The following is a 25,927-nucleotide window of genomic DNA, read 5'->3' as shown; positions in this document are numbered from 1 at the left end:
ATAATTTTTATTTTGATCATAGTGGCTTACATATTGTTGACAATAATATTTTAGGTACATATTTACATAAAATCAGGGGGGATTCCCATCACCAAATTGTCCTCCCTACACCTCCGTTTTTGTCCTACCTCCCATATCCTCTTCCTTCACCCCCAGGGTTGCTAGAATATGTGGTCCCCTCTGTATCTAGCCTACTACTTAGTAGTCTTGCACCTGTTTGGTCCTGGTATAACTCTAAGGCTTTTGATAGTTTTTTCAAACTAAAACCATCCCAAAAGAAAAGGCTGTAATTGGGCCCGGAGAGATAGCACAGCGGCGTTTGCCTTGCAAGCAGCCGATCCAGGACCAAAGGTGGTTGGTTTGAATCCCGGTGTCCCATATGGTCCCCCGTGCCTGCTAGGAGCTATTTCTGAGCAGACAGCCAGGAGTAACCCCTGAGCACTGCCAGGTGTGACCCAAAAACCAAAAAAAGAAAAAGAAAGAAAAGAAAAGGCTGTAATTGTTTGTTACTCAGAATGTGTTATAGGACCCTGTGAAAACTGGTAATATGGGCAAAGGAGTTATCTTGACTCCCCTCTCAAAGGCCATTAAAATATCAATGGCCTTTGTTTTAAATATGTTCTAAATAATGTAAACTAGCTAAGGCAAAGGCAAACCACAGATGTGAAATGTCAATAAAAATTTGTAATAAAGGAGGGAATGAGTCATTAGTAGGTTTTCACATAAAGACAATTTGCATCTAAGGCCTTCAGGTGGAAAGATCAATAGCAAACCGAAGATTAATTGTCCTAATTTTTGAATGGAAAGAAAAGCTTTCTGGGGCTGGAGAGATAGATAGTATCTATCTAGGCTTTGCTGCCAAGCTGACCCTACTTTGATCTATGATACCTTGGTCAAATTAAAAATAATCATTAATCAAAAACTGTGTATCTTGAATGTTGACAGGAAAAAGGTAGAGTCTCACTTCTGTGCATTCTGAAAATGCACAGAATGCATCAATGGCATTGATGCACCTATGGCCCTGAGAGACCAGGAGAACATTGGATAACCTCTAGGATTGTGCGGCATCACTTATCTCAGCTCTTCGAAGTATGTAAATTGTCAAAGCAAGAATGAAAATGAAAAAAATGACCCTGATGGAGGACACAAAAACACAGCAACCAATTGTAATGCAGGAGTCTGAATTAGGTGTTTTTTGTTTGTTTGTTTGTTTGTTTGTTTTGTTTTGTTTGGACAACTCCTGATTGTGCTCAGAGGTTACTCCTGGTTTTGCACTCAGAAATCGCTTCTGGCAGGCTTGGGGAACCATATGGGATGTCAGGGATTGAAACTGGGTCCTTCCCGGGTAGGCCAAGTGCAAGGCAAACACCCTACCACTGTGCTATTACTCTGGCTCCTAGTTAATTTTTTATTAAGGCACTATGATTTACAAAATTAATTACACCTTTAATTTACAAGGTGACAGTTGATAAAATTGAGTGGCACTTGATAATTACGTAGTAATGTGTCTTTGCAACTTTCTGATTTGATTGATATTTTGAAAATATATAGAACTTATTTATGGAAAGATTCTGTGTTTTGCCTCAGGTTGGAAATTTACTTTCAAAACTTCTCAGGGGATGGAAATAACCTTTGTACTCTATTTAAAAATATTTAAAAAATGTGGGGCCAGAGAACTAGCACAGAGGTAGAGCGTTTGCCTTGAATGCAGCTGACCCAGGATTGATGGTGGTTCAAATCCCAGCATCCCATATGGTCCCCGTGTGCCTGCCAGGAGTGATTTCTGAGCACAGAGCCAGGAGTAACCTCTGAGTGCTGCCAGGTCTCTCTCTCTCTCTCTCTCTCTCTCTCTCTCTCTCTCTCTCTCTCTCTCTCTCTCTCTCTCTCTCTCTCTCTGTCTGTCTTTCTCTCTTTCTCTCTGTCTCTGTCTCTCTCTCTCTCTCTCTCTCTCTCTGTCTGTCTTTCTCTCTTTCTCTCTGTCTCTGTCTGTCTCTCTGTCTCTCTTTCTCTCTCTGTCTCTGTCTCTCTCTCACACACACACATAAAATTAAAAAAAAAATTCTGGGGCTGCACATCGGTAGAGCATTTGCCTGGCATGAAGCCAACCCAGGAGGGACCCAGTTTAATTCCTGGCATCTTATATGGTCCCTTAGCCTGCCAGGGGAGATTTCTAAGTGCAGAGCCAGGAGAAACCCTGAGTGCAGCCAGATGTGGCCTCCAAAACCAATCAATCAATCAAGCAATGAAGTTTAAAAGAAATAAAAATATTGAAAAATTTGGACTTGTTTCACTGAAGTGTCACAGCCTGCTTGGCTAGATACTAAGGAATCCTCAGGATCCTTGAGGAAGGTGGACGCAGGAGTCAGCGAATGGGAGACAGATCAGACACTCTGAAATGAAGTGGGATCTAAATCCTTCATTGATTGCTATAGTGGTATATTTAAACAGGATTTTTTTGTCATGATGATTTTTGCAATGTGTGACTGCTCACATCTCTTTTCCTGCAAGGTTAAAAGACTATAATTTCTTGTTAGCAAAAGTTTATCAGTACATATTGTTTGAACTAAACATTTCTTCACAATGAACAATTCACAGACCTTTATTGTGTGTTACAAACCTTCTGGGTTCATTGGTTGGAGAGAGTTTGACTCTGGTAGTGGGAATGGCCCTGTCTCATTGTATATCTGAAATTCAACTAGAAAGGACTCTGCAGATCACAATAATCTAAATAAAATAGAAAATAGTAGCTTCAATTTAAAAAACAAGAGAGATGCCTATTTGAGCCAGAGGCTTTCCTGGGATGAAAAGGGCAAATTTCAACATCTCAAAATTTCACTCCCAGGTGAGACCCTGTGGGTCAGAACCTATGTAAATTTAAAAATTAGCAAATTGATCAAGATCCTATCAGAATTCCTTTCATCTGAAGGAGCTGACAGTTTAAAGATACTAAACTTCCTTTCAATAACTGACTCCAATGTGAGTTATTACAAAGTTATTTTTATGTTTCTCTTAATGCTAAAATTTCCAGGTAAAGGGATATTTAGTCAAGGTTGCATTGGCCTGTACTTATTCTTTCATCTGGGTTAAATGCTCAAATACTTAACAACAGCTGAAGGGAAATTCATATTTAGGCTAAATAAATTTATGAACTATCTTAGAATATGCTGCAGTCCCTTTTTTGTTTGTTTGTTTTTGGGCCACACCCGGCGGTGCTCAGGGGTTACTCCTGGCTGTCTGCTCAGAAATAGCTCCTGGCAGGCACGGGGGACCATATGGGACACCGGGATTTGAACCAACCACCTTTGGTCCTGGATCAGCTGCTTGCAAGGCAAACACCGCTGTGCTATCTCTCCGGGCCCTCTGCAGTCCCTTCTAAAGGAAGCGGGTCTCTCTTTGAAACCTTTCCTCAGTTAGCCAAGCCTTCATTACAATTTACAGAGGGATTGCCTTAAGCCTTCTCCACAGCAGGCTTCAGGAAGCTTTCAGCTTCCTCTAAACTGGTCTCTGGCAGGGAAGGAGGCCCCCTATCAGTGTGGATCAGAGGTAGAAGCACCAGACTTGCAAGCATCAAGCTCTGAGTTTGATTCTCAATGCTGTCCAATTGTGCTGAGGAAAGTCGTGTCAGCCCTACTATCTGGGACCCAGTACTACAAGACAATATGTATGATCTCTGGAACTCAGCTGGGTCTAGTGTGGAACCACCAGTGAGCACCAGGACTGAAAGATGTTCAAGATCTATAACAATCCATGGTGAGCACACAACTAAAGAAATCCAACCCTGGACCCGGAGAGATAGCACAGAGGCGTTTGCCTTGCAAGCAGCCAATCCAGGACCAAAGGTGGTTGGTTCGAATCCTGGTGTCCCATATGGTCCCCCGTGCCTGCCAGGAGCTATTTCTGAGCAGACAGCCAGGAGTAACCCCTGAGCATCGCCGGGTGTGACTCAAAAACCAAAAAAAAAAAAAAAAAAAGTAATTCAACCCTGGAGAACATGCTATGATTAAATTGTGATGCAAGCATCATAATTAAATCTGCATCCTGCCTACTCTACCCCCACCATTAATTGTGGCCTCCTAGCACTTGTTACAACCAAATGTGGGAGTATCCTTGTCACTTGTGTGAGCTCCTGTCTCTGTTACAAGATGGACATAGAGTGGGAAGGAATACAAGAAGGAATAGAATGGGGAAAAAGAACCGTGTCCTTTATTTTAGCAACAGATGATAACAAGGAAAATATAGTCTATGTATGTAGCCTGAACCCAGGGGACTCCCCAAATTGAAATGCAAAAACTGAGAAAGGGATCTGCCGGGAACAATCAGAGATTGTAGATTATAAAGGAGGAAGAAACCAAAAGAGGAAAAAAGTCTGTTAAAGGCCGCAGAGATCAGGCCAGATGAATCCCAAACAGACAATCCTTGCGATGGGTTCCAGGGAGGAATGGGAAAAATCTTGGAGGAGCAGCCTTAGCCGAGAGAACAGCAGGCTGAGGGAAAAGGAACAGAAAGAGAATGGAGGAAAAAAGGCTGTGGCATTGGCCAGGCCAGGGATCTCAAGCCAACATTTTGCTGTAAAAGGGAGCAGACAAGGATGTCAGGTGGGACGCTTCTAGGGGGAGAATGGAGAGTTTTTTGTTGTTGTTGTTGTTGTTTTTGTTTTTGTTTTTTTTGTTTTTGTTTTTGTTTTTGGGCCACACCCGGCGGTGCTCAGGGGTTACTCCTGGCTCAGAAATAGCTCCTGGCAGGCACGGGGGACCATATGGGACACCGGGAATCAAACCAACCACCTTTGGTCCTGGATCGGCTGCTTGCAAGGCAAACGCCACTGTGCCATCTCTCCGGGCCCTGAGAGAGTTCTTTGTAAAAGGGAAGTCACAGGGCTTTTTGTTCAGTGGTGCAGGTGCCCCAGCATAGAGACCACACCCTGGACAGTGCACATGGAAAGTGTCATTGGCAGGAGCAGAGGTGGGAAAAGAAAGCTGGGCTCTCTGGGGGCAAGGAGAGACTTTCTTAGAAGGTTGCTCTAAGTCCCTAGGTGTTATGGACTCCAATGCCAGATCATCCACGGGAATCCCAAAAGGATGAAAAGTGAGTGGGAAAGTGAGAATGTGTCTTTATTGTGTGTTTGTGCACATGATTACATGCAGAAACTCAGAGGGCTTTGAATGGATGAGTAGTGGAATAGTAATTGTCACCAAGGAGAGTGGGCACACCAGCACATGGGGTTGCAGAAACATGAAAAGATGTCTGTACCAACTCAAGGCCCTTTCTTGTTCTATGCAAAATTTGTAGATTTTTCTCCAACAATCCAGCTCTGTGGGTAAAAGATAAGAATTGAGGAAACATTCCCCAAACATTTTTTATGGGGTGGATAGAGGCATGAGTCACACCTGGCAGTGCTCAGAGTTTATTGCTGGCTCCTTGTTCAGAGATCATTCCTAGCAGGACTCAGGGAACTCAGTGCCATGATGGGAACTGAACCTGGCCAACTATGTATAAGGCAGGTGACTTACTTAACCCCTGTGTTATCTCTCTGGCCCCAAATATTTCTCCTCAAGTTATTTCTTTTGAGATTTTCTCAGAGTTTGAATGAAGACTTTTTTTGTTCAAAGTATGAATTGCAAAAACCTTTAATGATAATTCCATCATTTACAACGTTCATAATTTCATACGTGAGGTTAATCCACTATTATTTCATGGACAATGCTTGCTAATTCATCTGCTTCTGTAGTTATTCCTATTGCCTGAGTTGAAGTTAGTGAAACTGAAAGAGCAACAGCTCTCCTAAACCTTCTTTATATTCCTTCATAATCATCATGATGCATAAAGTTTCTAAAATTTTATGAAGAATTGAATGCATAATGGAGATGTTTTTGACAGCCACACAATGGGGAAATTAATTTCTCCTATTTACTGGAAATCATGGTAAGTCTAATATAAAATAATAAACACATTCACAAATATTCATATCCTAGATGAAAATTCTCATTATATTCCTATTTCTGTAAAACCATTACTTGTTTAAAAATATTGGGGCCAGAGAGATAGCACAATGGTCGGGAGTTTGCCTTGCACTCAGCTTATCCAGGACGAATGGTGGTTTAAATTCCGGTATCCCATATGGTCCCCCGTGCCTGCCAGGAGTGATTTCTGAGCACAGAACCAGGAGTAACCTGTGAGTGCTGCTGGGTGTGACCCAAAAATAAAAATAACAATAATAAAAAGAAAATATTGGTAGTAGGGGCCAGAGAGATAGCACAGAGGGAGGGCATTTGCCTTGCATGTAGCTGAACCAGGACTGACAATGGTTTGAATCCCGGCATCCCATATGGTCCCCTGAGTCAGCCAGGAGCAATTTCTGAGTGCAGAGCCAGGGGTGTCCCCTGGGCACCACTGGGTGTGACCCAAAATCAATATGTACAATACCAATATGTACAATTTGTACAATATGTACAAAACCAATATGTACCTCTATATATAGGTAGTGTAACTTTTCACTGAATGTCTAGCCCTTAATATGAAAAAGAGACAAAAATGAGCGGAATCTGAAACATTCCACAGTTACAATCTACAGCCCCGCACATACTGAGAGACATCTTGGCTTTCACAATGATTTTTCCATTTCACCCTGGAAAGAAAAGAGAAACAGTGAAAAATCTCAAAGCACACCTTTCTTTCATATAACCTTTTTATATAACCTTACATGGTTAGCAAGAATAAGATAATTCATCAGTAAATTGAAACACAGACTAGAACTTAACCCTGCCTAGTGCATATATAATGCTGAGTATATTTATTATAATATAATATTATTTAATATTTATTATTATATTTGATTGTTGGGCCACACACATATATATGCACAAGGATATATATATATATATATATATACCTCTGTCAAGGGGTTAAGATTTTTTATCTGCCTTTTAATCCTCAGCATTGTGACTCCAAAACTCAAACTCCTTCCCAATAAATACACTGAGTGTTTTTGTTTTTTGACGTGGGGAGAGACTCTTGGAAGTTTTCAGAGCTTATTTCTGATTCTACACTCTGGACTTACTTGTGACAGGCTCAGGAGACCATTTAGGATGCTAGGTATGAACCGAGGTTAGTGTCATGCAAGGCAAGCTCCCTATCCTTTGGTCTCTGAAAATCTCTCCTACTGTGGCCATAATATAAGGAAAGTTAAAATCAGAAGGTCCACTGGGCTCCTTCAGCATGGATGGCTGAGAAAAGACCTCAAAGAGAGGTCCCTTCCTTGAAAACTGAGAGTGATATTTCTCAAGCTTAGTAATAGTTTCAAACAATAGTTGCAAACATATATTTGGCCTAATAAGAATCTCCCTGCTGCTGTGCTAAGTATGAATATAGTTGAACATTTACTTCCAGATGACAAAATTAATATATATAAATATGGCCTTGATTAAATATCACTTTACCTGGGAAAATCAGCATCAAGAGAATCACAAAAATAACTTTGTAATTCTCAAAGTAAAGTTAATCTTTTAAAAGATATTCTGCTCACATAGATGAAAGGAGCCCTTTGTAGGAACATCTAGAAAACTTGCTAATCTTTTAATTTATATCAAAATTAGCACCCAAGGTCCAGTTTAGGAGTAAAAATCTTTGAAATGTTAAAATTTGCCCTTAGAGGGCTGGAGAGATAGCATGGAGGGTAAGGCGTTTGCCTTTCATGCAGAAGGTCATCGGTTCAAATCCCAGAGTCCCATATGGTCCCCCGAGCCTGACAGGAGCGATTTCTGAGCATAGAGCCAGGAGTAATCCCTGAGCGATGCCAGGTGTAACCCAAAAAACCCCCCCCAAAAATTATTTGCCCTTAGATACCAGAGCAGCCTCTGGCTCAACTCCCCTCTGTCTTTTTTTTTTTTTTATTGAAACTTATCATTCAGAAGATTTGTAACCCACTCTAAAGAATTATGTGTTTGAAGAAGCTTATAGATCAAACAGTATGTACTGATAAGCTTGTTGCTAACAAGAAAATACAATATTTTTAACCTTGCAGGAAAGCAGATATATGCAGTCTCTCATATGTAAAATTCATGTTTAAATACACCCCTGTAGCATTCAATAAACAGACACAATTATGATCTACCACAACAATTAAGTATGTCTCCTTCCTTTGCTGAACCCTGCACCCACTATCCTGGGGACCCAGAGAATTCCGTGAAGTGTCCAGACAAGGAGACTGTGGCACTCTCACAACAGTTGGGTAAAGTAACTTGGCTTTCCTGTGGTTAACACGTACCGGGCTCGAACGCCTTGAGGGTCCCCAACAACTTTCTTTGCACACTTGACAGCTTGAGTGATGTCATCTCTCAGCATATCTGAAAAAGAGGGAGTGAAGAAATAAAAACAGCTTTCACAGAAATTCATTTCGGTTTAGCCAGCTTAGATTTCTTAGTCTATATAGAAAGAACAAACAGTACATTTACCAAGGTAAATGTTTTCCTGCCTTGCATGTGGCCAGCCCAGATTCAATATCTGGCATCCCACATAGTCCTCAGCATTGTCAGGAGTGCAGAGTCAGAAGAACTGCAGGATGTGACCCAAGCCCCAATTTATCCCCAAGAGTTTTCATGACTATTTGGATATTGGGAGACATTTTTCCCTTTCATTCCATCCCATTTGGCATGAAATGAAGCATGTCATTTCATTTGCCCTAGTTAATAGCATTCTTATCTAATGTGATGGAAGACTCTCTCTGAACTACACAGTTTCAAAAAAAAAATGGGAGAAGAAAGAACAAAATAATCTTTTCATTGTTTTGGAGCCACACCTAGTGTGCACTCAGGAATCACTCTGTGGTGCTCAGGGGAACCATATGGGGTTGTGGGGATCAAACGAAAGTCAACCGCAAGCAAGAAAAAGCCTTAATGCCTATCTTATCTCTATCTCATCAGAGTCATCTCTCCTGGTGGTGCTCAAAGAGGCACATGGAGTACTGAGGATAAAAATGAAGGATGATGGGGCCGGAGTGGTGGCACAAGCGGTAAGGCACCTGCCTTGCACGCGCTAATCTAGGACGGACCATGGTTCGATCCCCTGGCATCCCATTTGGTCCCCCAAGCCAGGAGCAATTTCTTGACCTTATAGAGATATGTTTTATGGTAGGCCCAAATTTTAATCAGCAATTCCAGTCCTGGAACTTTATCCTGACAAAATTAATGGATCCCAAAACATTTGACATGGATGAAACAAAGAATTTCATAGTGATTAACAAAAGGAAAAAGTGTTATATAGTGGAAATAAATATAGTGGAATTCAAAAAAACTCCTTAAAATATTACTGTTTGAAATATTTCTCCAATATTTTACACTGAACATTTCATAGACCATTTTTACTTTATATAAATTTAATAGAATATTTGCTCCTATTAGACAAATTTATAATTCAATTTATTAAGTATGGCTGCGATTATATGGAACTTATAAGATTATATGGCAGTTATACATTTTGGAGTTACAAACTAAAGAACTTAGAAGTTAACACTCATGTTCTTTTTTTTTTTTTTTTTTTTTTTTTGGTTTTTGGGCCACACCCGGCGGTGCTCAGGGGTTACTCCTGGCTGTCTGCTCAGAAATAGCTCCTAGGCAGGCACGGGGGACCATATGGGACACCGGGATTCGAACCAACCACCTTTGGTCCTGGATCGGCTGCTTGCAAGGCAAACGCCGCTGTGCTATCTCTTCGGGCCCCAACACTCATGTTCTTAATTCACTTTAATATCACTATAGAAGAGATTGGGTATAATAACATGTTGACAACATTTAATACTCTAATGGAGAACAAAACTGCTTTTTATATGATTGCTGTAAATTTTTATATGTTTAGAATATTTCATAATAAAAATAAAAAGTTAAAGACCTACATCATCAAATCATCTCTAAACTTCTACAATATAAGCACAGAAAGGTAATGCTCTGGAGAAAATATCAATAATTACATTTACCATGAAGAGGAGAGTTCTAGAAACTTGCATATTAGCAAATTAATGACCTTTCATTATAGCAGCTCTTTAATTTTATAATTAGAAATTAGAAGGGCTGGGGAGATAGCATGGAGGTAAGGTATTTGCCTTGCATACAGAAGGACAGTAGTTTGAATCCCGGCATCCCATATGGTCTCCCGAGCCTGCCAGTAGCGATTTCTGAGCATAGAGCCAGGAGGAACCCCTGAGTGCTGCCAGGTGTGACCCAAAAAAAAACAAAAAGAAAAGAAATTGGAGATAAGATGAAGGTTTTTTGTTTGTTTGTTTATTTGTTTTCACAGAAAATCTGATGGGCAAGTTACATGGCAATATACCAGAGCTCTGTGAGCCTACACCAGAAGTCTCAAACTCAATTTACCTGGGGGCCGCAGGAGGCAAAGTCGGGGTGAGGCAGGGTCGCATAAGGGATTTCGCTTACCGAATAATCACAATAAAAATCGCATTAGTAAGAAAAAAATCACAAAAAATTGCATTAAACATTTGCATACCCCGAACGGAACTGCTTGGGGTATGCTAATGTTTAATGCGATTTTTTTTTTTTACTAATGCGATTTTTATTGTGATTATTCGGTAAGCGAATAATCGCGAATACTGCGATATTTGAAGGCCGGCGGCGGGCCACAAAATGTTGTACGGAGGGCCACAAATGGCCCGCGGGCCGCGAGTTTGAGACTCCTGGCCTAAACAGTAACACAGAAGGGTCAGTTAGCACCAACCACAACCCAGAAAATCCTTAGCTACTGGCTTTATTAACATCAGGGAGAGCTATGCCAACCATTTCAAATTGAGCTGTGTTTCTCTAATTTTTGGTCATTCCATTTGTTTTCAGTTGTAATAAGTGATTTGAATTCAATTTGTTTGTGCCTGTCTGGAGGCTGGTTTAGGGTGATGATTGGGAGATTGGGGACACTGGTGAATGTAAGGACATACTGTCGGTGGAATTGGTGTTTGAATAATTAAGTCCTAAAATATATTATGAACAACTTGATAAATTATGGCGCTATAATAAACATTAGGTGTAAATAAATAAATTATAAAGTTGGAATTGGAGTTTTTCTAGGTCAAGGCCTTTTCTTTTTCCTTTTCTTTTTGTTGGGGTGGCACAACACGTGGCAATGCTCAGGAGTTATTCCTCGCTCTGAAGTCAGGAATAACTCTTGGTAGTGCTCGGGGACCACATAGGATGCCAGAATTAAACCCAGGTTGGCCGAGTACAAAGCAAGTGCCTAACCACTAATGTACAATCTCTTCAGCCTCAAGGCCTATTCACTTCTATTGAGTCTTAATTCTTTTATTTGGTGGAGGGGGGGAGTAGGGAAATGATTGGGGCCAACCAGCAATGAGTGCTCTAGGTTTATTTCTGACTTTATATATATATATATATATATTTTTTTTTTTTTTTGTGGTTTTTGGGTCACACCCGGCAGTGCTCAGGGGTTATTTCTGGCTCCAGGCTCAGAAATTGCTCCTGGCAGGCACAGGGGACCATATGGGGCGCCGGGATTCGAACCGATGACCTCCTGCATGAAAGGCAAACGCCTTACCTCCATGCTACCTCTCCGGCCCCTATTTCTGACATTTTATTCAAGGAATACTTCTGGCAGTGCCAAGGGAACCATATGGAAGGCTGAGGATTGAACCCAGGCAGGTCTCATGCAAGGCAAGTACCCTATTTACTGTATTATGTAGTTCAGGGCCCATGAACCTTAATTCTTGTGAGTTAGGTTAAATGGGACCAGGATAGCCTTTAAAAGGGCCCGTCTCACCACTGCAGGAAATGCCGCAGCCATTCACAGCTCCAGGGGTCTTGCCATCATTACACCAATAGCTGCTGTTGATTTGAAATATTCCATAATCAGTGCTCCCGCTGGAAGGATGGTAATTTGTTTTGTGTGTCATAACCACTTTCCCATTTAACCAGACACATCCCTGAAAAGAATTAATATTTATTTAGAAAAAGCAACACACCAAGATTTCTACTGAAGACTGTACAGGAAGTTCAATTGTGGTCATTATAACTTATTGCATCATTGCATCCTCAGGCACTAACATACAACTGTCAGTCTCGTTAGCCAAGAATCCTTGGGAGTGGTCATCCTCTCCCTTTCCCCTCAAATTTCATGTCAGAGAAGGAGGCTGAGTAAAGAAAAGTATTGTATCACTCTGGCTCTCAGAACCAATTTCCAAAAAAAGGAAATGGCTCGACTCAAGCACCAAGAACTCAACAAAGAGATATTTTGGGGAAGATTAAGACCAAATCATGGGGCCCAGAGAGATAGCACAGTGGTGTTTGCCTTGCAAGCAGCTGATCCAGGACCAAAGGTGGTTGGTTCGAATCCCGGTGTCCCATATGTTCCCCCGTGCCTGCCAGGAGCTATTTCTGAGCAGACAGCCAGGAGTAACCCCTGAGCACTGCCAGGTGTGGCCCCCCCCCAAAAAAAAGACCAAATCATGGTAGGAAGCTTCACAAAGAGCAGAGAGTGCAGTTAGAGTAGAGACACTGTCAGAGAGAGATAGAGAGAGAGAGAGAGAGAGAGAGAGAGAGAGAGAGAGAGAGAGAGAGAGAGAGAGAGAGAGAGAGAGAGAGAGAGAGAGAGAGAGAGAGAGAGAGATGTAAAAGCAGGCAGGGAAGAAAGGTCATCAAATAGGGTGAGAGGAAAACTGTTGATATTGGTGGCATAAATGTGCACTGTGAAGGTTATTGTACTTTGTAACTTAATCAAGAACAACTTTATCTGTGAAAAAAAAATACCTGTAGTAGGAACAACCTTGTAACCATGGTGCTTAAATAAAAAAAAAAAAAAGATATTTTAGGTCATCAAATGTACCTTTAATATTCTACATATTCACCAAGTCTAAGGTACCTGGAAAACTCCATGTCACTAAAAACATACAATATGTCCTGGTTTAACTTCAGATAATATATCATTTTCCCCTCTCACACCCTCATTTCTTTTTTTTTTTTTTTTTTTTTTTTTGGCCACAGCCGGTGATACTCAGGGGTTACTCCTGGCTATGGGCTCAGAAATCGCTCCTGGATTGAGGGTCCATATGGGACACCAGGGGATGGAACCACAGTCCATCTCCTAGGCTAGAGCTGGCAAGGCAGACTCTTTACCGCTCTGCACCACTGCTCTGGCCCCATATACCCTCATTTTTAACATGTGTATAACTGATATTAAAGAAATCAGTTAATTTCATTTTGCTGAATTTTTTTGTGTGTGTTTTGAGGCCACATCCAATAATGCAAGGGGCTATTCCTGGCTCAGTGCTTAGGGTTCACTCCCAGCAGTGCTTGGGAGTTCATATGGTACTAAGACCAAAGCCAGGACTCTTGCATACAAGGTTTGTACCTGATCCTACAGGCTGATATTTTTTAACCAGTATAAGGAAATAAACTCTCCAAGAAAATGCCTTGAAAAGTCCACTTGCTCTAGCTAACTTATTGGAAGTCTGGTGTTGAGTTGACTTACAGTTTGGCAGGTTGACTCCCCAATAGGAATCCATTTTTTGTTTTTTTCAAAATTCTGGCCAGCTCACATTGCTCATAGATCTTCCCCTGGATGGTGAGACACAGGAGGACCAGCCACAGAATGAGGAGAGCCTTCATGTTGGTGTAGAAATCAGACTTCTGCTGAGTAGGTAGATCTGGTTCTTTTATATGACACGTTTTTACTTCATTTTCCTTCTAGCTATTTGCAAATTTCACCTTTTGAGATATGTAGAAAGCAAGAAGTATTTGTTGATCTTCTTACTTTAACTGCTTTCTTTTATAGTTGAAGGTTGGGTTTTTGTTTTTTGTTTGCTTTGGGGTCAATTCCTGACCTTTATTCTCAGAGGTCACACTTGGTAATTCTAGTAGCAGACCCTAGATTCTAGGGTGCAAAGTGCGTGCCTAGTCTGTTGAATCATCTCTGGCCTAAAAATGGCCTAGGGATTATGCTATAAGAAAATACAGCATGACATTATTTAAAGATTTGGTTTAGGAAGAAATGGGAAGTGGGAAGTAGCACCATATCTAAAACAGGAGCTTTTTCCTACTGTCTATGAATTTGAATAAATGTTTAAAAAGAACATGACTAGGCCTGAAGTCATAGCATAATGTGTAGGGATTTTATCTTGCACACAGACAAATTGGCCTCAATCCCTGGCATTCTTTTTCTCTCCATAGTTCCACCAAAAGCAATTCTTGAGTGCAGAACTAGGAGTAACTGTGAGCATTGCAAGATGTGGGCCCAAAATCATATTATACACAAGGGCTGTGCTATCATTCTGGCTCCTAATTTTTATTAAGGCACCTGATTTACAAAATTAACTATGCATTTAATTTAATAGGTGACAGTTGATAAAATTGAGTGGCATTTGATAATTAGGTGGTAATGAGTCCTTGCAACTTTCTAATTTGGTTAATATTTTGGAAATATATCAAACTTATTAATGGAAAGATTCTGTGTTTTGCCCCAGGTTGGCAATTTACTTTCAAACTATTCAGGGGATGGAAATAGCCTTTGTACTCTATTTAAAAAATATTGAAAATTTGAACTTGTTTCACTATAGTGTCACAGCCTGCTTGATCCAAGCACTAAGAAAATCTTCAGGGTCCCTGAGGAAGGTGAGTGCAGGTCTGGGCAAATGGGCAGACAGATCAGACACTAAAATGAAGTGGGGGGGGGGGGCTAAGAGATAGCATGGAGGTAGGGCGTTTGCCTTGCATGCAGAAGGACGGTGGTTTGAATCCCTGCATCCCATATGGTCCCCCGAGCCTGCTAGGAGCAATTTTTGAGTGTAGAGCCAGGAATAACCCCTGAGCGCTGCCGGGTGTGATCCAAAAAATAAATAAATAAAAACCTTTTAAATATTAAAATAAAATGAAGTGGGATCTGAATTCATTTAGTGATTGTTACAATGGTATATTTAAACAAGATTTTTAAAAAGCTTTTTTTAAAGCAGTTTATTTATTTTATTCATTAATTGGTTTTGGGCCACACCTGGAGATGCTCAAGGATTACTCCTGGTTCTGCGCTCAGAAAACACTCCTGGCAAGCTTGGGGGACCACATGGGATGCCAGGAATAGAACCGGATCCGTCCAGGGTCTGTCCATTGCATACAAAAATGTCCTACTGCTGTGCAATCTCTCCAGCCCATTAAATAGGATATTTGACATGATGATTTTTGTGGTGTGTGACAAGCTTACATCTGTTTTCTGCAAGGTTAAAAGATTATACTTCCTTATTAGCAAAAGCTTATTAGTATATATTGTGTGAGCTATATATTTCTTCACAATGAACAATGCACAGGCCTTTATTGTGGGTTACAAACCTTCTAAAAGTGTGGTGGTATAGGAAGCAATTTTGGTTCATTGGTGGAAGAAGGATGACACTGGTGGTGGGAATGGCCTTGACTTACCGTTTATCTGAAATTCAACTATAAAGGACTCTTGTCGATCACTGTGATTTAAATAAAATAAAAAATATTAGCTACAATTAAAGAAGACAGAGAGGGATGTCTGTTTGAGCCAGAGGCTTTCCTGGGATCAAAAGGGCAAATTTTAGGGCTGGAAAGATAGCACAGTGGTAGGGCTTTTGCCTTGCACACAACTGATTTAGGATGGATGGTGGTTCAAATCCCCCAATTCCATAGGGTCCCCTCTGCCTGCCAGGGGTAATTTCTGAGAGCATAGCCAGGTGTAACCCCTGAGAACCACCAGGTGTGACCCCCCAAAACAAAACAAAACAAAACATAAAGGCAAATTTTAACATCTCAAAGTTTTTACTCCCAGGCCAGATCCTGGGTGCCAATACCAATGTAAATTAAAAAGATTAGCAAGTTTATCAGGATTCTATCAGGATTCCTTTAATCTGAGGGAGTTGACAGTTTAAAGATACTAAACTTCCTTTCAATAACTAACTCCACTGTGAGTTACTACAAAGTTATTTTTATGTTTCTGCTAAGATTATGTTTATGCTAAGATTTCCAGGTAAAGAGATATTTAATCAAGGCCGCATTGGCCTGTACTAATTCATTCATTCATCTGGGTTAAATGCTCAAATACTCAACAACAGCTGAAGGGAGATTTATATTTAGGCTAAATAAATTTATGAACTATCTTGGAATATGCTGCAGTCCCTTCTTTTTTTTTGTTTTTGTTTTTGTTTTTGGGCCACACCCAGCGGTGCTCAGGGCTTACTCCTGGCTGTCTGCTCAGAAATAGCTCCTGGCAGGCACGGGGGACCATATGGGCCACCGGGATTCGAACCAACCACCTTAGGTCCTGGATGGCTGCTTGCAAGGCAAATGCCACTGTGCTATCTCTCCGGGCCCGCTGTAGTCCCTTCTAAGGAAGTGGGTCTCTCTTTGAAACCTTTCCTCAGTTAGCCAAACCTTCATTACAGTTTACAGAGGGATTGCCTTGAGTCTTCTCCACAGCAGGCTTCAGGAAGCTTTCAGCTTCCTCTAAACTGGGCCCTGGCAGGAAGGAGGCCCCATATCAGTGTGGATCAGAGGCAGAAGCACCTGACTTGCAAGCATCAAGCTCTGAGTTTGACACCCAATGCTGTCCACATGCCCTACTATCTGGGACCCCAGTACCACATAGAAATATGTGTGATCTCTGGAGTAAAGCTGGGTCTAGAGTGGGACCACCAGTGAGCATCAGGACTGAAAGATGTTCAAGATCTATAAAGACCCCTGGTGAGCACCACAGCTAAAGAATTCAACCTTGGAGAGCGTGTTATGATTAAACTGTGTTGCAAGCATACAACTAAATCTGCATCCAGCCTACTCGACCCCACCATTAATTGTGGCCGCCTAGCACTTGTTTGTGGGAGTATCATTGTCACATGTGTGAGCTCCTGTCTCTGTTACAGGATGGACAGCGGGCAGGCATAAAGTTGGAAGTTATATGCAACCCTCGGTGGGGGACCCCCGACCTGCGGGGGTGTGGGAATGAGGGTCGCTAGTAATCTGTGGGTTTACTTGAGCAGGTCCGATCTGTGAAGAAAACTTAAGAAGTTAGTAAGACCCTCAAGACAACTCACGCTGTTCAAAAGGGGTTTATTGCCCGGGGAGATCAGCTTTTAAAGGCAAAATACGTCATACAAGTTTCCACCAATTACAATTGCAAGCACTCATTAGCATAAGCTGGGGGCAGGTAATAGGGAGGGGTAAAGAGGGAGACCTGAGCACATGTTTATACTGAAAGCACAAGATCCAAACAGGGTCTTATAACTTTTACTCAGCAAGCATAAATAAAACCTCAGCTGTAAACATATTAATCTTTTGCTAACACAAAGGCAAGTTGCTCTATATTTTTCTCTCTGGCTGGATGTATTGGGATGCTTTGAATTTACTTTAGTGTTTGTCTATTTCCTTTGTCCTCAGGGCATGGGTGCCTCTGGTCACGTGGGTAACAAGGTCAGGGATTTCTGAGGCACCTTAGTTCTAGGTTCCATCAGCTCAGCTCCCCACAGTTATACATTATATATTAGCAAGAGATGAAAACATGAGAAATATAGTCTATGTATACAGACTGAACCCAGGGAACTCCCCAAATTGAAATGCAAAAACTGAGAAAGGGATCTGCCAGGAACAGAGATGTAGATTATAAAGGAGGGAGAAACCAAAAGAGGAAAAAAGTCTGTTAAAAGCTTCAAACAGAACCACATAATGTAAACTATCTAGTTTTGCCTCTCAAACAGAGGATGAAACAAGGGAGGGTACCAGGACCAACCAGATATATGGTCACTAAGTAGTAAGCTAGATACAGAGGGGACCACTTATTCTAGCAGTGCGGGGGTTGAGGGTGGGGATATGGGATGCAAGATGGGAACAAGGGTGGTGGGAGGACAAATTTGATGATGAGAATTCCCCTGATTCAATGTTAATATGTACCTAAAATACTACCCTGAAAGATATGCAAGCCAATATGGTCAAAATAAAAATTATAAAAGAATTAATAAATGAAAACTTGAAAACTGAACAGACAAAAAAAAAGCTGCTGAGATATCAAGCCAGATGAACCCCGAACAGGCAACCCTGCAATGGGCTCCAGGGAGGAAAGGGAAAGTCTTGGTAGGAGCAGCCTTAGGTGAGAGGACAACAGGCTGGGGAAAATGGCCAGAGAGAGAGTGGAGGAAAGGCTGTTGCATTGGCAAGGTCAGGGATCTCAAGCCAACATTTTGCTGTAAAAGGGAGCACACAAGGATGACAGGTGGGATGCTTCTATGGGGAGAATGGAGAGTTCTTTGTAAAAGGGAAGTCGCTGGGCATTTTGTTCAGTGGTGCAGGTGCCCCAGCATGGAGACCACATCCTGGACAGTGCACATGGAAAGTGTCATTGGCAGGAGCAGAGGTGGGAAGCCTGGGACCACATGGGGGCAAGGAAAGGAGACATTCTTAGAATATTGCACTAGGAGCTGGAGCAATTGCACAGCGCTAGGGTGTTTGCCTTGCACACAGCCCACCCAAGTCGCACCTGGGTTGGATTCCCAAATCCTATATGGTCCCCTGAGCCTGCCAGGAGCTATTTCTGAGTGCAGAGCCAGGAATAACTCCTGAGCGGCGCCAGGTGTAGCCGCCCTCCCCCCCCCCCCCCCATCCATAACAAGATTGCTCTAGTCTTTAGAAGCAATGAATTTCAATGCCAGGTCATCCACTGAAATGCCAGAAGGGTGAGAAGTGAGTTGAGGAGGAGAGAGAGAGAGACAGAGACAGACAGAGAGACAGAGATGGAGAGACAGAGACAGACAGAACAGAGACAGAGAGAAAGAGAGACAAAGAGACAGAGAGGGACAGAGAGAGACAGAGAGACAGACAGAGAGACAAAGAGACAGAGAGGGACAGAGAGACAAAGAGACAGAGAGGGACAGAGAGAGACAGAGAGACAGACAGAGAGAAAGTGTTGTGTTTGTGCACTTGGTGTGAGCACTGGGGGCTCTGAAAGGGTGAGTGGAACAGGAAAAGTAATTGTCACCATGGAGAGTGGGCACAACAGCAGATGGAGTTGCAGAAACATGAAAAAGAAAAAGAAGGCCTTACAGATTCAAGGCCCTTTCTGGTTCTAAGCAAATGTTTCTGGATTTTTCTCCAGCAATCCAGCTCTTTGGGTACAAGATAAGAATATAGGAAACATTTCAGAAAACCTATTTGGGGGGTGGATAGAGGCTTGAGTCACGCCTGGCAGTGTCAGACTTTATTTATATCCTGGCTCTGTGGTCAGAGATCATTCCTAGCAGACTCAGGGAACTCAATGCGGTGATGGGAATTGAACCCGGGTCAAATATCCAAGGCAGGCGACTTCATTCACCCCTGTGCTATTATCTCTTTGGCCCCAAATCTTTCTCCCACAAGTGTTTTTCTTGATAGATTTTCTATGGATTTTAACGAAAAAAGACTAAGTATGATTAAGTTGCAAAAAAGACTTTAATGATAATTTCATTGTTTACAATATGCATAATTTCAAACCTGAGGTTAATCTGCTATTATTTCATAAACAATGCTTGCTAATTCATCTGCTTCTATACTTATAACTATGGCCTGAATTGAAGTAAGTGAAACTGAAACAGCAACAGCTCATCTAGTCCTGCTTTCCATTTCTTCATGAGCAGCACAATGCATAAAGTTTCTAAAATTTTACAAGGAATTTAGTACATACTGGAGATGTATTTGACAGCCACACATGGGGAAAATTCATAAACATTAGTCCTGTGAGCCAACTGAAAATTTTTGTAAGCCTAATATAAAATAATAAACACATTCATAAATATTCACCTTCTAGGTGAAAATTCACATTGAACTCCTGCTTCTATAAAACCATTACTTGTTTGAAAATATTGATAGTGTAACCTTTCACTGAATGACTACCACTAAGGATGAGAAACGGACAAAATGAGCGGAAGCTGGAAGATTCCACAATTACACTCCACAACCTCGCACATACTGAGAGACATCTTGGTTTTGACAGCGGTTTCTCCAAGCCACCCTGGAAAGCAAAGTAAAACAGTGAAAAGCTCAGAGCACACCTTTCTTGCATATATCTACCTTCCATGGTTAGCAAGAATGAGAAAATTCATCAGTAAATTGAAACACAGACTAGAGCATAGCCTTGGGCTTGTTGATAATTAATGGAGCTATCAGTTCCAAATATGTTGCTTATCTCCAAACCCTGCCTAGTGCATATATAATACTGATTATAAACTTGAGTATTGGGTCAAAGAGATAGGACAGAGTTAAGATGCTTATCTGGAATCTGGTATGTACCACATTCTAATCATCAGCACTTCATATGAGCACCCAAGAAACATCAGGAGTTATCCTAGTCAAGGAGAAAGTTGTGAATACTGATGGCTGTGATTCCAAAATCCAAACTACTTCACAATAAATACACTGAGTGTTGTGTTTTGTTGGCATGGGGGGTGGCTCCTGGAAGTTCTCAGGGATTACTCCTGACTCTGCACTCAGGAATTACTGGTCACAGGCTCAGGTGACCACATTGGATGCTAGGTATCAAACTGGGACTGGTTACATGCAAGGCAAGTGCCCTACCCTCTATATTATACTTTGGCTCCCTAGATTGTGACAAATCTTAATTATTCTAGAAATCCCTTAAACAAATTGTAATAAAAGAAAAATATTCTGAAACACGTAAGAAACACTTTAAACACTTAGATTATTTCTAGTAATCCCTGATTTGTAGAGGATTCAAACTGCACTTCTCAGTTTTCAGATTACTTTGGTCTCTGAAAATCTCTCACAACAGTTGGGTAAAGTAACTTTGCTTTTCCATGGTTAACACATACCAGGCTCGAATGCCTTGATCCCTGACAACTCTCTTTGCACATGTTACAGCTTGAGTGATGTCATCTCTCAGCAAAACTAAAAAAGAGGAAAATGAAAACAGTTTTCACAAAAATGTACTTAGATTTGCCATCTTAGATTCCTTAGTCTATAGGGAGAACAGACAAAACATTTTCTAAAGGAAGTGTTTTCCAAGAGACAATGGTGTTACAAGGCATTTCCTTGGATGTGGCCAACCCAGGCTCAATCCCTGGCATCCCACATGGTATCCCAGCAATGCCAGGAGTAGAGTCCTGAGTGCAGAATCAGAGCACTGCTGGAGGTGGTCCAAACTCCACCCCCAATTTCCTTCAAGAGTTTTCATGAATCGGTGGATATTGGAGTACATGTTTCCCTTCATTCTCATTCATTCCATCCCATTTGGCAAGAAATGAAGCATGTTGTTTCATTTGCCCTAGTTAATAGAATTCTTAACCAATGTGAAGGAAGGATCTATCTGAACTACACAGTTAAAAAAAAGAAGGGGAGAGGCTGAACATTCTTTTTGCTAATATTTTAGAGCCACATCTAGTGGCTCAAGACTCATTCCTGGCTCTGCACTCAGGAATAGATTCAGTGGTGCTCAGGGGTACCATATTGGGTAGTAGGGATTAAACCGAGGTCCTCTTCCCTTCTTCTTCTTTTTTTTTTAAACTTTGATGGCTTAGAAGGAGATAATGGGGAAGGAGTTTGGCCTACACTAGCTACAAATGCACAGGGTTTATTCCTGACTTCATTCTGGCATTACTCCTGGCAGTGCCAACGAGACATATGGGAAGCTGAGGATTGAACCCAGGTAGCTCTCAGGCAAGGCAAGTGCCCTACCCATTGTACTATAATACAGGGCCTATAAATCTTAGTTTTTGCGAGTGGACTGAATGGAACCTGCACTGCCTTTCAAAGGGCCTGACTCACCACTGCAGGAGATTCCACAGCCATTCACAGTTCTGGGGGTCTTGCCATCATTACACCAATAGCGGCTGTTGATTTGAAATATTCCATAATCAGTGCTCCTGCTGGAAGGGTTGTAGTTTGTTTGACTTGTGTCATAACTACTTTCCCATCTGGCCAGACACATCCCTGAAAAGAATTTATATTTAGTTAGAAAAAGCAATACAACAAGACCTACTGAAGATTGTACAGGAAGTTCAGTTGTGGTCACTATAACTTATTGTATCACTGCATCCTCAGGCACTAACATACAACTGTCAGCCCAGGTAGCCAAGAATCCTTGGGAGAAATCACCCTTCCCCTTTCCACTCAAATCTGATGTCAGAGAAGGAAACTGAATAAAGAAAAATATTGTCTCACTCTGGTACTCAGAACCAGAAGTCCCAAAAGAAAATGGCTGGAGTCAAGCACCAAGAAAGATACCTTAGGAGGTGAAGATTAGAGGACCAGTCCATGGTAGGAAGCTTGCCACAAAGAGTGGAGAGTGCAGTTTGAGTAGAGAAGGGTCTACCATGAAAGGGACGTGCATGATGCCCCTTCATTAAAAGTAGTGCAAACCACAATGCCAGAAAAGGAGAGAGAGAGGGAGAAATACAAAGCAGAGGAAGAAAGAGGGCATCAAATAGGGTGAAAGGGAAACTGTTGACATTGGTGGTGGAAATGCGCACTGGTTAAGGTTTTTGTACTTTGTATAACTGTAACTCAATCATGAAAAACTTGATCTTTGAAAAAAAAACTGTAGTATGAACAATCTTGTAATCATGGTATTTAAATAAAATAAAGAGATATGTTAGGTCCTCAAATGCAACTTTTAATATTCTACATGTGCATCAAGTCTCAGGCTCCTGGAAAAGCCATGCCACTAAGCATACAATATTTTCTGGTTTAACTTCAGATGATATATCATTTTGCCCTCCCTTACTCTCATTTTTAACATTTGTATATTTGATATTAAGTTTATTTTTAACATTTGCATATTTGATTATAAGTTAATTTCATTTTTTTGTTTTGTTTTGGGGCCACATCCAGTAATGCAAGGGGCTACTTTTGGCCCAATGCTTAAGGTTCACTTCTAGCAGTGTGCTCAGGAATTCATGTGGTATCAAGACCGGATCCAGGGATCTTGCATACGAGGCTTGCACCAGAGCCTATCATTATAAGAAAACAAACTCTCCATGAAAATCCCTGGAAAACCTCATTTGCTCCAAACCCCTTCTTATGTAGCTAACTCATTGGAAGTCTGATGTCGTATTGACTTACAGTTTGCCAGGCTGACTCCCTGATAGCCGTCCATTCCAAGTCTTTTCAGATCTCTGGCCAGTTCACATCGCTCATAGACCTTCCCCTGGACGGTGACAGACAGGAGGACCAGCCCCAGGATGAGGAGAGTCTTCATTTCTGTGGAAAAAATCAGACCTCTCGCTGAGCACATTGATCTAGTCCTTGTATATAACATGTTTTTACTTCCATTTTCTTCAGCTGTTTGCAAAGACCACCCTTTGAGATATGTAGAAAGCAGGAAGTGTTTGTTAATCTTCTTCCTTAAAAATTTTTCTTTGGGGCCGGAGAGATAGCATGGAGGTAAGGCGTTTGCCTTTCATGCAGAAGGTCATCAGTTTGAATCCCAGCGTCCCATATGGTCCCCTGTGCCTGCCAGGAGCAATTTCTGAGCATGGAGCCAGGAGTAACCCCTGAGCACTGCCGGGTACGACCCAAAAACCATAAAAATATATTTTTTTCTTTTGGTTTGTTTTGAGGGTCATTCCTGTAAGGATTCATGACCTCTATTTTCAGAGGTCATTCCTGGTAGTACTAGAATCAGACCCGGATTCTAGGGTGCAAAGCATGTTGCCTAGACTGTTGAATCATCTTGGTCTAAAGATGGTTTAGCAATTATACTATAAAAAAATAAAAGCAAAAAAAAAAGAAGAAGAAGAAGAAGAAAATGAAGCATGTATATTACTTAAAGATTTGGCTTACTCCGCCATGCCAAAGGCTGCTTTAACCAGGCCTAGGAAGGGGGTGCAGGACATGGGTCACCCCAGCACCCCCCTACCTCCTTCCTCTGGTACTCCAGGGCTTTGCCTGGTCACATGGCGGGGCAAGCCATCTAGGAGGGTCCCTTGGAGGAGTTTGTGGGTGTTCCTAGGATTGCTCCATTTCCCTCCCATCTCCAAAGGGAGGGTCTGGGGGAGGGGGCTCCGACCTCCCGGCCTTCAGGCTCGGGAAGGGAAGAACCTCTTTTCTTCCTGGGAGCTGAGCTGGGAGGTCCTGCCAGCATGGCGTCGGGCAGCCCTCCGCCATGCCAAAGGCTGCTTTAACCAGGCCTAGGAAGGGGGTGCGGGACATGGGTCACAATAGGTTCTGGCATTAATACTTATCAGGGAAGTTTCCTTATTAAACCTGTCCATTGCGAAACCGCGCGGGGAACATTATAAGAAATATATGGATATCATTGTGTTTCATCTGCTAGTCATTTTCTGAATATTGTCCATGTGCTCCTTTTATTCCTTTACTCTCTCACTCCCATCTCTTGTTACCACACATTTAACCATTTTCTGTACTAATGATTTTTGTTTTGGCCAAGGTGGATTACATATCTTTCACAGTAATTTTTGGGTGGAGCCTGAAGCTTCAGCAGGCAATGCGTCACAGCAAGGTTTCATGCTGTAGGTTTTTTGGCCAAGATAAGGTGAAGATGCAGCCTCGGTCGCCCCCCAAAGCCTTCTCTCTCCTTCCTCCCCGTCCCAGGGTTATTCCTGGACACCTGCTCAGGGTCCCAGCAAGTGGGTTCCAGTGAGATGCAATTTAAAAGAGAGCCCAGGTTTCCTTGTTCATGCAAGGGGCTGGGAGGGGACTGCTGAACTGTCAAGTTCCAGCAATTAGGAAGCAAAAGCCTCTCGGGGAGTCGGAAGCTAGAGCAAGCAACAAGTGGAAGACATGGCTCCATGCTCTCTTCATTTGTCCAATCACAGACCAAAGTGGTGTCTTGGAAACACCCCCTCCTTCTTGACTATTTCTAAAACATAAAAGGGTCACGTGTATCTCCTTTGTATATCTCAGATGTATTCCCTTAACATCTATAACTCTTGTCGAATATCCTCATATAGTGACAATTTTGCCCACTGGATTTGTTATTTGATTGTTTGATTTTCCCCCTTTGAGATCTGTTTTATAAGCAATACTGGTAGAAGAGTATCTCTGTATAGATTTCATGTTTGTACCACGTTACGGGGAATGTTGGACTTTATTCGTCAGCCCCCAGATGCATCAACAATATCTTGTGGCATTGCTTCTCTTTTGTATAGGCACATTAAAATGGGGGAAATAATACATATGCAAACAAGTACTTATCTAATAGAGATGGGGACACAAATTTGGTAATGTAATTAGGCCTTTTACCCTGAACATTGGCATAATGATTTGGCTCAGGCCTCAGAAGAATGGGCATCGCCCACACACACCTAACAATGGATACCATCTATGGAAACAACCACAATTGTCTATAACATTACCAGGATCCAAGCCTCTACCAGAGAAGACCTACCACTGCTTTGGCATTGACTTACTCCAAAGAGTTCTCCCAACACCCAGACGACTCAGCAACAGTCTGCATGCAGGGCAGATCGCTCCACATTGAACGGTATGCTGAAACTAGAGGATGCTCCACATCAGCCTGGCATCAATGAAAGAAATGCACAGAATCCAGAGTCTTTAAATATAAGAATCTGATACCAACAATAGCTAAAGTGTGAAAAAGTTTCACCGGGACCTTGAGAATGACTGGAGTTGGACGGTCTGGTTTGCCTGGAACCCAGAGTCTATCTTATGCCAATAAACTGAGGTGAGGCCTTTTTAGTAATCAGGTCAAGGATTTTTTTCCATTTTCCCCATTTTTTTGGACCTATGCAAACAATGGCTCTCATTACTATCACACCTTTACTTTTTTTTTTTTTTTACTTTTATTCTTTAAGGAAAAAAATACAACTTACTGAACTTAAAAACAATTGTAGTAGAATGTCTGTCTTGAATACAGGCGAGGGATGGGAAGGGGGAAAGGGGTAATGTTACACTGGTGAAGGGGGGTGTTCTGGTGATGACTGTAACTCAAATATGATCATGTTACTTAAAAAATA

The 25,927-nt window shown here is 41.8% G+C and overlaps 1 protein-coding gene and 1 pseudogene across 1 annotated transcript; both read right to left on the bottom strand.

The window, feature by feature from the left end:
* Window positions 1-6,558: 6,558 nt before the first annotated feature.
* Window positions 6,559-13,634, bottom strand: LOC126021911 (lysozyme C-like; annotated as a pseudogene).
* Window positions 13,635-19,919: 6,285 nt separating this feature from the next.
* Window positions 19,920-23,194, bottom strand: LOC126021901 (lysozyme C-like). Its single transcript, XM_049782783.1, has 4 exons — window positions 23,052-23,194; window positions 21,756-21,920; window positions 20,804-20,879; window positions 19,920-19,986 (listed from the first exon to the last, which is right to left on the bottom strand). Exons 1-4 carry the CDS (start codon window positions 23,185-23,187, stop codon window positions 19,920-19,922), a joined length of 444 nt encoding a protein of 147 aa, XP_049638740.1. The 5' UTR covers window positions 23,188-23,194.
* Between the last annotated feature and the right edge of the window lie 2,733 nt (window positions 23,195-25,927).

Source organism: Suncus etruscus, chromosome 11 (genome assembly GCF_024139225.1).
Source record: "Suncus etruscus isolate mSunEtr1 chromosome 11, mSunEtr1.pri.cur, whole genome shotgun sequence".
Taxonomy (NCBI): domain Eukaryota; kingdom Metazoa; phylum Chordata; class Mammalia; order Eulipotyphla; family Soricidae; genus Suncus; species Suncus etruscus.
This window is presented reverse-complemented; position numbering and strand designations above follow the sequence as displayed.

Coding starts and splice junctions, on each gene's coding strand:
- LOC126021901 (XM_049782783.1), bottom strand. CDS start 23,187: ATGAAGACTCTCCTCATCCTGGGGCTGGTCCTCCTGTCTGTCACCGTC. Junction 20,880..21,755: donor CTGTGGAATCTCCTGCAGTG/GTGAGTCAGGCC, acceptor CCTCTTTTTTAG/TTTTGCTGAGAGATGACATC. Junction 19,987..20,803: donor GATCAAGGCATTCGAGCCTG/GTATGTGTTAAC, acceptor TTTGCTTTCCAG/GGTGGCTTGGAGAAACCGCT.